A 15,777-nucleotide genomic window follows, 5' to 3' on the forward strand; every position below is an offset into this window, starting at 1 on the left:
AGTATGTTACATTACATAAGATCTAGACACGTTAAGTTGGGTCATGGCACAAAAAATTATAATAAACACTAATCTTTGTATTCCTAAGGTTCACAATTCTTTATAATCGAAATAAGTATTGGGCTCTTTAGTAAAAGTAAGCTATTGAGATTGTCCGCGAACAAATGATCTAACGTTTCACTTTTGCTTACTTTCACTGCCGGTAACGGGACTGAGAGCAACCTTATTGCACGTCGCCCAATGCATATATATGTATTGACTGATTAAGCACCTATTGGCTAATAGAAACACCTTAATAATGAGTTTTCTATAAATAATGGAGCAATTATAATAGCTGTGTAGTATTCAATTTATGTTTTTTATATGTACATATATATTATATAAACATATGGACATATGACACTAGCTATTCAACATTTTTATATTGAATAACTTAAAACTCTGAACAAATCAATACAAAAAGTAAATAAAACACTGGCGCATATTTTCTTGAACCAATTCGAAAATCGAATCAATCAAACTCGCTCTGCGATTGGTCGATATCAGTGCACGAGTTGCGAAAGTTGTGGTGGGGGCGCTTACCGTAATCTTGTGTCATCCGTTAACCGGTGAAACTTATTACGTTGGGAACCGCTATGTTACGCGCGGATGGGCAAGCTTAAAATCGAATTCGCTTTGGGAAATTCGATATTTAAATTGAAACAAAAAACTACTTGTTATAAAATCTACGCTAACACTTCAAAAGGAAATGTAAATACAAACGCAACGTACATGTATGCACGCACACAAATGAAAATAATATTAAGATTTTCCTTCTCTGATTTAATTATAGACAAATTTCGAAAAAAAAATACGGAAGTAAAATGTTTATACCTAAATTTGCAGCGTAATGTAGAGAATGTGGCATCTTACCAAATGTAATAACAGGATGTTTCTTTAAGAGACGCGTATGAAAATTAGCACTAAACATTTCAATGTCAAAGTGTGTCAAACGCGTATGACATGTTTGCCAAGATTTCACAGGAAATTTGCACTTGCATTTTGCGTTCAATGTCGCCTTGTAAGGGCAAAGATTATCGACCGAACCTTTAAAACAACACCTTGTTTTGTCGGGAATCGAACCTATATAAACCAAATATATCATAACTTTCACTATGTTAATAATAGTTACCCACAGGGGACATAGTTTGGGGACTAGCGATAAATGAATATTGTCACAACCATATTTCTGTCATAAATAAAGTTTTTATTATTATTATTAAATCTATTGACTTAATTATCAGTTCAAATTAAATTATAGCAAAATAACCATAAATACTTAATTGCGCTTATAACTGACCAAAGACCAGCATTTTCGAGATAATATAAAATTATTTTCCATAATTAAATAAAAGCAACCTTAGCAAACGTGATACCAGCCGTGGTTAAAGCCAGAAGGCTCGCGAGTATCTTTTAAAAATCGGTACGGTTTGAAGGATCCTAAGTCGAATTGGTTCGGAAATACTTCAGTGGCCAGAATAAAGGAAACAAATATATAAACTTCCGTACTTCTCTTCATGTACATATGTAATTAAACATCAAAGTCAGTTTGGGCGTATCTCGCTAATTACTTTTTACTGTTTTAATGTTACCCATTATATTTTGCACGTGTCGTATTTGGCTCGACTCGTCTCTTTGTATTTAAATTAGTAAGAGATAATAAGTTCAACAGCGTTTCATTTAAAAGTTTTAAATTGTGACTGAGTCTCAGGTTTGACAGTAACCGTATTTGGTTGTACAGTAGACTCTTATTAATTTAAAAAATAAATATAATAAATCAGTGGCGCTACAACCTCTTTAGGTCTTGGTCAGATTTCTGAATCTGTTTCATGATCATTTTTAAATATAACAGGCAAGTAGGTGATCAGCCTCCACGCCGTCGACTTTTTGAGTCGGTTTCCTAATCATGTTTTCGTTCACCGTTCGAGCAAATGTTAAATGCGTATATAGAAAGCAAGTCCATTGGTGCACAGCCGGGGATCGAACCTACAACCTAAGGTATGAAAGTCGCACGCTAAAGACACTAGGCCAACACTGTTCTTGTTAATTTAAATATCTCAATATTATATTACAGTAAACGCCCCCTAACGCATTACGTATAACGCGGTATTTCACCCCATATAACGCGGAGATTTCCCAAGTTATATTTCTGGAGTGTGAAATTAATAAAAATTTGTCAAGTCCATAATTAGTTTAACGTAACTTTGCACCTGTTTCAACTATGTTATAAAATTAATCTGAATAACTTTATAAAATTTGTGTTCCTAGTTTTTATATCGTTAAAAAACGATTTTAAGAGGATACTTCTACATTGCGATTTCCTACAACGTGTATTTTACGGTATCCCTTGGAAAATACCCGATAAATTGAATAAAATCAATGTTGAATGGTCCTCTCGGAAATTTAAAGGTGAAGGAATAGTATTTTGCTCGCCAACATTCGATAATTTGAAGTCCATGCTTCCCTACTCTATAGAGAGTGTGAATTTAAAGTGTTTATTATGCACAGAGCTGTCAATTGTTTTTCAAAGTTATTTTAACTACGATAGACTGAAATCGTTCACTGAAATAAAGATTAGACTTATTTTCGAAATAAAAAATTATATACAGAAATAATAATCACGAATTTTGATCTAAGTCTTATTTACTCGACTACCCCCTCCCCCTCGTGGTTATTTAAACGCTTGTCATTTTGAACTTTTGGTAATTTGAAATTTATCTCCGGTCCTTTGAGTTTCAAATTATCGAGAATATTAGAATCCGTTAGTAAAGTTACGTAAAGTGAAAATGAACCAATACCAGTTCTATTCAAGGAACTAATGAAAGTTAATAAACTTGCCTTCGAGAGATTAACACGGCGTTACGTAGATATTATCGTAACCGGAAGTCGATCACAATAGATCAGCTGCCAATAATGTAAAAAAAAAGAGTGAAAGTACTCAGCTCTGTGGTTGAAATTCAAAATTGGAACGCGTCGACCTCATTCCGTTCGCGACTTCGCAAGAGATCGGACTATTGCAGAAATAATTAATTTAAATATAGAATGCTACAATTCAAATCACACTTCAAGCACGGTTTGATGACAGTTATGTATTATAAAAATGTAAAAGTTCAATAATGAAACATCCGGTATCAATTCGTAGCTCAATTATTGGTCTCGTACCAGTTACCACTTCTGCAATTAGGTCAGAGGCCTATGTTAAGTATTACAAAAAATTGAGAAAATGATATCAATTTAGATGCATTAGTCTGCTCCCTCTTTCTAATGAAGTCCAAACAATACACAATTTTACGATAAAGGATATAAGTTTAAAACGTGATACTTTCACGACTTAGCTTAAATCCGAAAGTGTAAAGGAATTCACATCGGTGAAAGTGAATACATTTATACATTCGCCTTTTAGATGTCTTATTAAAATCATTACATTATATATTTTATACTTAAAATAACAGCAGGTTTCACGTCAACATTGATACTATTTCTCTTTACCGACTGAAAAGTCATCTCTTTCCGTCATTGTCTTGACGCTGTTATGACACGAACAGTGCTTTAGTTGTTAGTAAAATAAAACTGTCTTCAGTCTCTTTTCTACACAATACTTTGCTAAAAAGACTTTGGTATCTTTAGTTCTTTTAACAAGAGCAATACGACTTATTTATTTTTAATGAAAAAGATATCTTAACAGAAGAAAAATACTAAAAAGGCTATATAAGATTTTAATTCCAAAATACCCAAGTTCATTCTTTGAAATACCAGTTAAAAAAAAGCATCTTTGAGGCGAGAAAGGGCGAAGGTGAGAAAATACCAGAAGGTAATCTTTTGCAATATTTTATATAGAAAATGCAAAAATCCAAAACGTTTTTTAACGTATTAAGCAGTGTCTTAGTATTATGGTACACCCGTGTAAAAAAATTGTCTTGTTAAAAATACTTCATTAACATTATTCTCACAGCGTCCAAAATCAGTTCAATAAGAAGTGAAAGCTGCCCAAATTATTTATTAAACAGACCGGAACCAGTAACTGTTTCTGCAATGACAATTTGCTTATAGGCTTCGCAAGTAAAGCCTTTTCACTGTGAGGATATTTGACAAGCTGATTGCCGTTACATAAAATTCAAAATCTAATAATCAAATCAAAATTAATATAGGTAACACAATGTACAATTATGAACGTCAAAAAAGAAATATATATATGAAATGCTTCTAATTTTACATTTACTATATATATATATATAATCAAGGGCGTAGGACGGAAGAGAAGAAATGGCAATAAACTCTCCGCCACTCTTTTTAATCGCCAAGTTTTTTGTTTTACACAACGTTTGTAAGGAGCTGCGACCATTACACCATATTCCACATAACATCTTAAGTAATTAATAATAATAAAATAAATTAAAAACAAAGATTTGTTCTCTATCAGCAGGAGGCATGGTAAAATAAAAGCACGCACTGACATTCTCGTGGGAACAACACGTAAATATATACAAAACTCTTATTTATACTCAATCCGTTATTACTTTAATAAATATTCACAGTAATCTACATCAGATATTGCTCTACCAAAATAGTTTCTAATCTTTTGCTAGATATGCAAGCAAAATACCGGAAACAAACTTTCGACTTTTAACTAAAACCAGATAAAAATATCAATGCTAAAATATAAACACTACACCCGTCGTTTTACAATAAACACACATTAGTGTTATGTGGGTTTGATAAGACCATTGTTAAGCTACATTTGTTTGCCAGATAGGCCAAAACAATAACAAATAGTGGCAAAAACGTTTCCTTTATATCATGGAAACATGGTTTAAACAATATATATCTTTAAGATTTATCAATAGACAAATAGAGCAATGAATGGAAATGGATGGAAAATAATCGAACACATAAATGGATTATCTAAAAGAATATATACAAGAGAATTGAGTGAGGGAGGTGACGAGAAGATCATTCCCAAGCGCCATCATAAGAGTTTAATAATAAATAGACAGATAGAGCATTGAATCTGTGGACTGATGAATAAAAAACCAAGAGATTGATGGATTCTGTAAGAGAACATACACGAGAATTTAGTGAGGAAGTTAATAAAACTAATGACAGAGAAGATTCTTTGTAACCTCCACAAGAACTAGAAGAAATATGATTTGTATTAATGGTAAATAACTAGTTTGATGTTATTATAACATTGTGTAATAGAAAATAGCTGAATTATCAGCAATTGACAATGCAATTATGTAATTAATTTTTCACGTGTTTTCAATGTTTGTATTTCAATCACGTTTTTAAACGTGTGACTGTTCTAAATACCATGGATTCAACACGATTTAACGAGAACATTGTCCATTTCACTGGTATCAAGAAGATATTTATTTAAAACTATATTGATGGTTAGTTAATCTATGAAATATTTTGTTTCTATTCGAATTTTATCATTGATTAGTTAAATAAGTCATGAGTTACTAGTCTACTTGTTTAAACCAAGTCAAGAGTATATTTACCCAAATTTAAACTAATTGTATCATAAAAATCCGCATTGAAAGAGAGTCGTGTTGAATAATTTCGTAAATTCGAGTGCCGTGACCTACATAGCCGCATACTTGATACCGGCCGCCATGTTGCCGGCGCGAGCGCTTGGAAAAAATAAATTAGATGACACGAGCTGGATAGCCAAGAACAACATTAAACATTCTTGTCAAATATGTGAAATATATATTAATATATAAACGATTTATTATCCAGAGAATTACAAAACTGAATTTTATACCAGGATCTAAGAAAATAGCAGGAAAATAGAAGGTGTTATTCATAGATTTTTCATGACTTGAACATTCGAAATTCAAACTAGGACTACTAGGCATACTACTTGTTATCAATGAAATTTGTAGATTCTATCTAACCTATAAATATTGGAGTTATCTTTAACTAGAATTCGTATCGAAATGTTGTTGGTGGTTTTATATAAATATGACATAAAATATTTGACAATTTACGACTGTTTATTTGACCTATAATTTCGACGTGTGCGACTGAAGCCAGTTCATCGTTTGGTCTTCTAAACATAGCAGATAAGTTTTATAAATACTTTGTAATATATAGAAACACTATGCCACACGCCTGATACAATACAAGAAAACAATTTTGAAACGGCTAATTTTTTTATTGCTTTTTTTTATTTGACTGCTTCAATGTATTATTAAAAACGTTTTCGACAACTTCGACTTGAGATATCTCTCATACTAACTCCAATCCTGTGATACAACTCCTACAGAATGTTTCCCTAGGATTTAAACCCGTAAATATCCATTAAAATCCCCTAGCTCGTGTTGTACACTGGTTTGAGAGGTTTCAAATATGCATCAAAAATACATTCAAGTAGTATAAAATAGGTGTTATTTCGATCTTGGAGTATTATTTTTTGATATTTCAGTTATTGCCACACTTTGAGGTAATATTCGGTTAAGTTTGTTGGTTGGAAGGCTTAATATAAATTGTGTAGAAACTTACGTTAAAAAAAAACTGGTAAAATTACCGCCTAAAAACCCCCTAGACATTTTGATTACGTCTAAATGTCCCCATTAAAGAAAAATAACTATAAATTATCAACTGAACAAACCAGCCATCTCACCCACGCAATCAAACATATCTATCCCACTCGCACTCCGGCAATCTAATTATAGCGTCTCGCTCTATTTTCAGACAAGGTGACACAAATGTATTTCTGAAATGTTGGTTAATTGTTTGTGGAAACCGTTTCACGAGATTCAATGTTCTATGGCTATTTAATAAGATTCGAAATACGAAGATATATATAACCTTTTTTTGAAACCTACTTTACACAGACTAAATTAAATACCCAAAACGAAATTTAAAAATCGAATAAATCTACTTTAGACCCATAGACCATAAAAAAACAAGTATTTTAAACTTAAAAATAAAAACGCATTACTTCCTAGTGATCTTAATAATCTTAAATAAAGAAACAGATGATAATATTACTTTAAAAGTACTTAAACAGTGAAGCGCTTGAATTTAAACTCTGCGTTTCGCTCCGCAGACAATGAGTCTGAGTTCCAGACATATAACTGTGTCTACATTGCTCTTTATACGTTCTTTGTACTCTGATTTGCTTTTACATAATAGCCGAGCTCTGAACGTCTTGGGAATACTACGAAAATGTTAAAAATTGTAAAATATATTTCTTGCCGCTTTAATACTTATCAATTCCCGTATAAAAATCACTGTAAATCCCAAAAAATATACAAATCATTCAATCAATATTTTTTTCAATTCGCGCCAAATTTTGAGTAACTCAAACAAGGACAAAGGTATGAAATTTAACAATACACGAACAAATATTGTAATCGTAACGAATTAGTACGTGGCAAGTGGGTCACGGCCGAGCGAGACAGCCTACAGTTAGTGTTCAATGCTCATATGTTAGACGGAGACGGAGTGAGCTATAAAAGTTTAGTGTCAACTTTTTCCAATTATGTATTATCCTTTAGGCTTATACAGTTGTTTTGGAACTGACCTAAGAGGTCGAATCACATTGCTTACTGTTTGAGCACCAAGATTCCAAAATTGGAAAGCGCCATCTATTAGTAAAATATTAAGGCTCTATAACAATATTGTTTCATTATTACTTTATAGAATGCATTATGATAGTAAAAGCGCTGACAAAATATAAGAACTTTTGTCAGCCTAATAACAATAGCACTATTGCAAAGTAATTCGTCTTTAATTCTTGGTTAATTTCTTTAAAAAATTAATTCATATTTGTGTATTTCTTAAGTTTAGATTTGATTGTTGCTTGGATTCCAGTAAAGACGAAAATATTTTTTTAAAAATAAAATACTCGTATTGCCAGTGCTGTCATATTTGATATCATATTAATATATAGATATGATATTATTATATATACGCGGATATATAGAAAAAATCTTAAAAGCCTCGATTACGATGCAACAGAAAATTTGTTATCCATAGATAGCCATTTGAGGTAGACTTTAAATTAAATTCTTTTACACACATTTAACTCACACCCCCCACAACCACTCATGCTTTAGTTTTATTTTGTATATTACTTTAGTTTAGTCATCTCTTTATATATTTTCTGTCTGCGATTAAAGGCTGGTGACCACAGGATTTCTACAGTCCTATTATAGGCACCAGCCTCTTACAAAGATAGTAAATACCTGCTGCATGTAAACCCGTAAATGCAATATTGTGGAGGCAAATAAAGTATATTATTCTACTATATGATAGCATATCATTATTTTACTGAAATAGCTACCGCTCTGTACTGTACCAAAAATAAACAATTTCTTAGTGTAACTCAGCTGTTCGCTCAATGAGTGTGTCCGAGGTGAAAGTAGTAATTTACACTGTAACGGTTGGTTAACATTTTTATAATCACGGTATGAGGCAAACAGATTTTACTATTAAAATGGTATCGCACTATGAAACAGTCCTTAAAAATTCCAAATTAAATAATAACTCCAGACACTATCTCAACCAGATTTCATAATTCATTTTAGTATTGTCGCATCTTCTACCGCATTTAACCTGGAGAGTGTTCAGAGTTGTTCGGATTATTACCTGCTGCAGCTGAGTTTCAACAGACGTCGAGGAAGAAAACGAAATTCCACCCGAATCACCTCGACGTCCTACGTTCCACTGAGCGTTTTTTAGGGCAATTTTACCGCGCACCACCACTATATGGAACATTCTGCAGACTAAAGTATTTCCGAACCAATTCCACGCTTCAAAAGAGCATACGAATTCTTAAAAGGCCGGCTACGAGCCTTCTGGCAATGTGAGTGTGAGTGTTTATAAATTATGATAAAAATAAATAAAGACAGAATATTAAAATTCGTGAGTATAAAATTGTCTATGCTCATAAAATAAAAAACCGTTACAAAAATACTTCAGATTATTGTTAAAAATAAAGATACTCATTTGTCATTGACTTCGTTAATGCTAGATGTCATCAATTTAAATAGAACAAAGGGCTCACCAGAAACGTCCACTGTTTGACAGCGTTAGAAAATCCGGTCAAAGTATCCGATTTCTTTAAGACTTCCACATTCTATATAATTATAGATACTGCGCTAGTATTGATAATTTAATGCAAGTTAATTTTTTTAAACGGGGGCAAACGGGCAGGAGGTTGTTAAGTAATATCCATGGACACTCTCAATGCCAGACCTTTTAGGAAATCATTGCTTTTTTCCTTGAAAGACCTTAAATACGCACATAGAATGAAAGTCCATTGGTGCACAGCCGGGGATCGAACCTACCACCTCAGATATGAGAGTCGCACCCTGAATCCACTAGGCCAACACTGCTCACTGTCTAGGTAATACGGGTGGAATTTCGTATTTCGTCTCGACGTCTGATAAAACTCAGCTGCAGCAGGTATTAATCCGAACGACTCCGCTAAACACTCTCCGCGGTAAAAGCAGCAGAAGATGCAGAGAGACTCCACATCTCTACGCAACGCTAACGAATCAAGCCGCTACAATCTCCAGCTATGCGTTAAAAACTAACTAAGTTAACTAATACATGTCTAGAAATGCATACATACTTATATGACTTACGAATTTTAGCAAATATGCTCAAAAGCCAGAATCATTCTCAAATACCACTGATGCCAAGGGGTTTATACCACCCCAGATTTAGGGGTAATCATGGGGATTTTTTAGGAAGTACCTCTTTAGAGGGTATTTTATACAAATAAAAAAAAAGCGCACGATTCTATACAATTTATATTAAGCCTCGAACCAATCAGGGTATTTAACGTTGGTCCTAGGGGAATCCCCTTCTGTAGGAGTTGGTATCTCTGTCAATTACCGCCAGTTTATTAATCGGTTAGAAAAGGACTAAAAGCTTTACGCAAAACACAATTTGTGGTCGTCAAAGTTATACCAGATCGCATATAAATATCGCAATATACGGAACATTAAAACTATTTACGATACTATATCTATGCCATACGCCGTGAAGGTTTCTTGATTACATTACCTCCGCTATATCGATTGCAAATAGTTGCTTTAGTTTAAAATAAAACGCCCATATTATTTATATATGGCCCATATGTTTAAAAATAATTATATATTATATTTGTAAGGTGCATTTATTGAAAAACTAACTTACTAAACAACATTTATATGATTAGGCGAGATATACAAACAAATATGTATATCAAAGTCTAAAATCATTAATCATGAAGGTAACAATGTACACTTATGAACGTCAAAAAAGAAATATACATTAAATGCTTCTAATTTTACATTAATACTGCCAGTTCTCAAATCAAGGGCGTAGAACGGAAGAGAAGAACTGGCAATAATATCTCCACCACTCTTTTAATCGCCAAGTTTCTTGTTTTAACAACGTTTGTAAGGAGCTGCAACCATCACACCATGTTCCACGTGACATCTTAAGTAATTAATAAAATAATCCGTATGTCCCATACACAATACAGAATCCGTCTATTTTTGGTCATCAACCATTAAACTAAGGTGTAATTAAGTACTTACAATATCATGCCCCTGACTGCCACAGCGTACCACCTCAGGCGCCATATATTCTATGGTGCCACAGAAGCTGTACGCTCTCTTCTCATTGCCGCAGAACTCCTTCGAGAGGCCAAAATCCGTGAGGACGATGTGACCTTCCGCATCGAGGAGAATATTCTCCAGCTTGATATCCCGGTAGATAATTCCAAGCTGTGGAATGGGTAGCAATTTTAGTATTGATTTTTCAATTTGAATACAGCAGGCGTACGAAGTAACACTAAAAGCGATTTCAATATTGCGTACCATGTTATTCTAGGCAACATTCACTGATATTAAATGCATCGAAATTGGTTTTCGTAAGATTACATTATTAGAAATCTTTTTGCTTTTACAGAGTAGCCCTGCTGAATTGCCAATCAAGACAGGAGGCAAACGGGCAGGAGGCTCACCTGATGTTAAGTGATACCGACGCCCATGGACACTCACATTGCTAGGAGGCTCGCAAGAATTGGTTTGCTCTCTTCCTGAAGGAGCCAAGTCGAATTGGCTCGAAAATACTTCAGTGGGCAGCTGGTTCCACAAAGCGGTGGTGCGCGGAAAAATTGCCTTTAAAAACGCTCAGTTGTGGAACGACGGACGTCGGAGTGACACGGATGGTATTTAGTATTTTGACGTCCGATAATGAAACTAATTAATAGCAAGATTTGTCCACGATGTAATACAATGTTATTGCTATACTGTTTTTACCTTATGTAATTGTTCCAACGCTAGTATAATTTCAGCTATGTATATCCTAACTTCGTCTTCATTAAAATGTTCCCTTTGATATAAATGAGTGAACAGTTCACCACCAGCCACGTAATCTGTAACAGAATTCTTCAAATAAACAAATCATTTCGAAACCTTTCTCCAACATAAATAAAACATTGTATTATGAGGAAAAACATCGTAAAATATCCACGCTTCCTATATTTTATAATTATTTAACACGCAAAACATTTCTATGAATTCTGGCATAACAAAAACTTTATAAGATTATTTCAGAATTCAGAAATAGATTTCATCTCACTATCATACGTCTGCAACCACGTCTGCACACATATAACTAATAATTATTATCTATTCTGCATATCTATCAGCATGCGAACCACGTCTCCCATCAACATATTGTATGTAATAATGCATAATACATATAACTTTCACCAGCATTCCTACCCAAATACCTCTGCTTTCAATCGATACAATACTTGATATATGAATTACGTGTTTATTCTCTTTAAAACAGATTAGCTAATAATATGTTTAGAGAATCACAATGCAAATAAAAGTATCAAAACTGTGAGAAATGTCTTACTTATTTAATTAAAATATATATCCTTACAACAGACTGCACCTATAATAAATTAAATAGGCATACCATCTTCCCGCTGACCGTCCACAATAAAAAGTCCGTTTAAGGACCGGCTTCTGAACAGACCTTACGCAGAGTTAGAACGTGCATTTGATGCATACACATTACACTCACACACAGTTAAGAACTCACGCGTGTTACGCGTCACGTAAGCTGTTAAAAATTAGGTGAAGAATTTGTTTTGTTGTAAACAGTTAATATACATTAATGTACATATGTAGATATATATATTAATTTGGTTTTGGAAGAGCTGGTAAAGGTATTTTTTACTTAAAAAATCTTACACGTAATGCATTTTTATAATGTATAAACACATTATTTGATTTTATTATATAGTTAGTATTTAGCGATAATCTAGACATACAAAGCCTAAACGTTCGACCTACATCTAGAGTAATAAAATGAAAATAAAAACGAATACTCGCTGTGTGGTTTAGAAAGTTTTTGACATCTTAAAGGAGATTGGAAATTAAATTGCGGAACGAAAAGTTGCAGAAATTTTACGAAAACTTTCTTAATTTATAATTGTCTTCGAACCGCAATTGTTTAAGGTATGAACAATGTCTTTTCGAATAAATGATATCTACGAGAAATCTATTTTTATTTCAACAGGACTATTGTAGATCTATACAGTATACATGTATGTGGTACCTAACAAGAAGGCAAGTTCTAAGGAGGTTGACATACGGTAAATAACATAATAATTTGGCCGAGAAAGACGCAGAACGGAGGGGAATGATAAGGGCTAGGGGAGGCCACGGGATCGCAAAATTGATACATAAATTTTAAAGATTATTATTACAGCAGACATCAGACTTTTAAAGTCACAATAGAATGCCTGGGGTACCTTAACATGTCTAAACAGTAAACCATCATAACACGGTAGACCTGGACCGCGTTATGGGAAATCGCGTTGTAGGAGTATTCTCGTAAAACCATTTTTAATCAATTCAACAACTAGAAACACGAATTTAATAAAGTTATTTACTTTTGTATTTATGTATTTATTTACTTATTATAGTTAATTGTGTTTGAACATATTGACCGCATTATAAAACCATTCCAATTGAGTCTCGAATTTTCTAATAATTTGTCACTGATGGTGCAGATGGAGGAGATACAACATCGAATGGGGTGTAACATTAAACCCGGATAATGAATATATAAATAATATTGTGAAGCATGAATAAAACATATCCTAGGTCAGTGCCACATCTCGTATTAGATGTTAAATACAATATGTTGTATGTTATAGGTTAAAGGAGCAGCGATCAGGCAAAATCAAGATACTAAAAAAAAAGCTTCGTTATGTATTGCGCAGCCCGGACTTACAACAACACTATTTAAGCCTTGACTAGTTAAAGCTATCGCAGAATCTTAAAATAAGTATAAGATTATCCAACCTGCATCATGAGCACTCCCCACATACATACCCACACTTTCACACCATCACACAACACAACCGAATTAGGTATTATCTAGTTAAATGTATTTAATCATTTTTATTGATTTCCTTTCGTAAAAGTTTGAACCTTTTTGTATATATACATATTATGCATCGCTCTTTGGCTATATGTTTGGTATAAATGTATTTTGTTGTATATAATTTTTGTTAGTTATAGGATTTCGTATAAATAAATAATGAGAAAAGCCAAGATTAATTAATTTTTATAGAAGGGTCAATGGGCAGGAGGCTCACCTGATGTGAAGTGATACCGCCGTTCATTGACACTCAATTTTAGAGGGTTCGCGAGTGCGTTGCCGGCTCTTTAAGAATTCGTACGCTGTTATCTTGAAGGACCTCTGTCGAATTGGGTCGGAAATAATAAAGTGGGCAGCTGGTTCCACATATTGGTGGTGCGCGGCAAACACTGTCTTAAAAACGTTCAGACGGTACGTAGTGAGTGTATCTATTATACTATATTGTCTACGGGTTAATTCTAATTTTAAATAGACTCGTGGAACCTCGACTCCTCAAAGGGTAATTGTATATCATAAGTTTTAAGAGAGTGTAAAACAATACCACTCAATGTTTCCGTTCCCCTACGGCTATTACACAAACTATCAACTAGTAGCAAACAGTGGGATGGTCCAAGTCAAATACTTGTCAAACCTAAAATGTCAAACTAAAGATAAATTGACATCTGTCATAAGAGTCGTGTGTCATATTTAACTACCCCGCCACATACTTTTCTTGGTAAGAGCGTCACTGTCATGGATATTAGTATTGCCAGTAAATAAAAATTATCCATTATAAGGGGAATAATTTGAAGACATGCAGGCTAACTTAATAGTTTATTGAAATGTCTTAATAAAACAATGTATTAAATAAATGTGACACAAACTTAAGAACAACTGATATGATAGCTTTCGTTACCTGTACTATTATTATAATATACTTTAAGATACCTAGCAATCAGAATAATTCAATAATTAAAACTTTTCCATTGTAATTAATAATGCAAGGAATAAAACATAATACATTTTAGTTGGATTTTTATTAGATGTTGGTAGATACATAGTTGAATTTGAGAGCTAACTGACAATGTCAGTTTGACATTTCAAAATGGCGACGGTAGTACCAATTTCGACCGCCGGCCAAGAAAAGTATGTGACACTATAGAATGTTTAGTTTGTTAAGAATGTGTGAGTGAAGAACCCAAATTTGAATTGAAGCTAATCAAAATATAAGTTCAAAGATATTTTTTTATGAGTAATGTATAAATAATACCTATGTCATTTTCAATTTTTTTTGTGATATTGTTTTTAAGAAAATTGCATCCGCTTTTTCCTACAATTCACACCAGCACCGGTGTAAATGCACGTGCAACGCCACGAACAATACGTGGCTAGTTGAAAAAAGCCCACAATACATTGTGTTTACAGTTCACTTTTATTTCTCATACAAAAGGACGATAATTCAAGATATAGTAATCCTACGTGTACACACTACTGCACTTTCAACATCACTACAATATGGACTCAAATGACATCACTACTGTCTTTTGTTTTTAAATTACGTTTATCTTTATGGTAAAGCATTCAAAATTTAGCCATTTATCAGTTAATTTAATTTATATAATTGCACACAAGACACAATATATGAAAATAATTAATGAACTTCACAGATTAACAGAATTTTTTAATTGTGCGTTGAGTTAACTGACAAAAGTTCTGCTTCAAGTCAATCTAAGAAATAGTTACTCTTTTCTCGTCTATCTATTACTGTTTTGTGTTTTTCTATGTGTATGTATTGCTTTGTTTGTGATGTATACGTTTACCACATTGGAGTAATCTGTCATGATAACTTATTTAGTTTTATAAATAAAATTACTTTCGATTATATTTAGACTTTACTTCCCATGTCAGGTCAAGGATCGGATATATCAATATCGGGGACCAGTTTCTTTCTAGGCTACGTAAATTTGGAGCGCCCGCGCCGATTAGCAACATTTAATTGTTCTCATTAGAATATTGTTTTGTTCTAGTTAACTATTGGGTATATATAGCAATTAACTAATAAATAATTTTTGACAACACGCAGTTTAATTAAAAACCCATTATAATTTTCCAATTTAAACAATATAAAGAAATCGAAAGTTTATACTTCGACGCGTGTGATCTTTTTATTTATATTTAAATTATCAATAATAATAAAAGTAATTCTGTAATTTTAAAATACAACATACTGAAATACATAGTAATAAGGGGCCAAGGCTTAATATTTCATAATCACGAAAAAATATTTAATGTTAAATTGCAATAAGTCAATTTATTATTTATTGCAAAACACGCCATTAATTT

At 33.0% G+C, this 15,777-nt stretch overlaps 1 protein-coding gene across 2 annotated transcripts in view; it reads right to left on the bottom strand.

The window, feature by feature from the left end:
- The window catches only part of LOC125052359 (ribosomal protein S6 kinase alpha-5-like), a 75,699-nt gene that overhangs the window by 14,846 nt on the left and 45,076 nt on the right, over positions 1-15,777 (bottom strand). For both annotated transcript variants that reach the window (XM_047653159.1, XM_047653160.1), the window contains exons 5-6: positions 11,310-11,425; positions 10,584-10,772 (exon numbers count right to left, since the gene is read on the bottom strand). In XM_047653159.1, coding sequence (XP_047509115.1) covers positions 10,584-10,772; positions 11,310-11,425 — 305 coding nt within the window. The remainder of the gene's footprint in view (positions 1-10,583; positions 10,773-11,309; positions 11,426-15,777) is intronic.

This window comes from Pieris napi, chromosome 9 (genome assembly GCF_905475465.1).
Source record: "Pieris napi chromosome 9, ilPieNapi1.2, whole genome shotgun sequence".
NCBI classification, from domain to species: Eukaryota; Metazoa; Arthropoda; class Insecta; order Lepidoptera; family Pieridae; genus Pieris; species Pieris napi.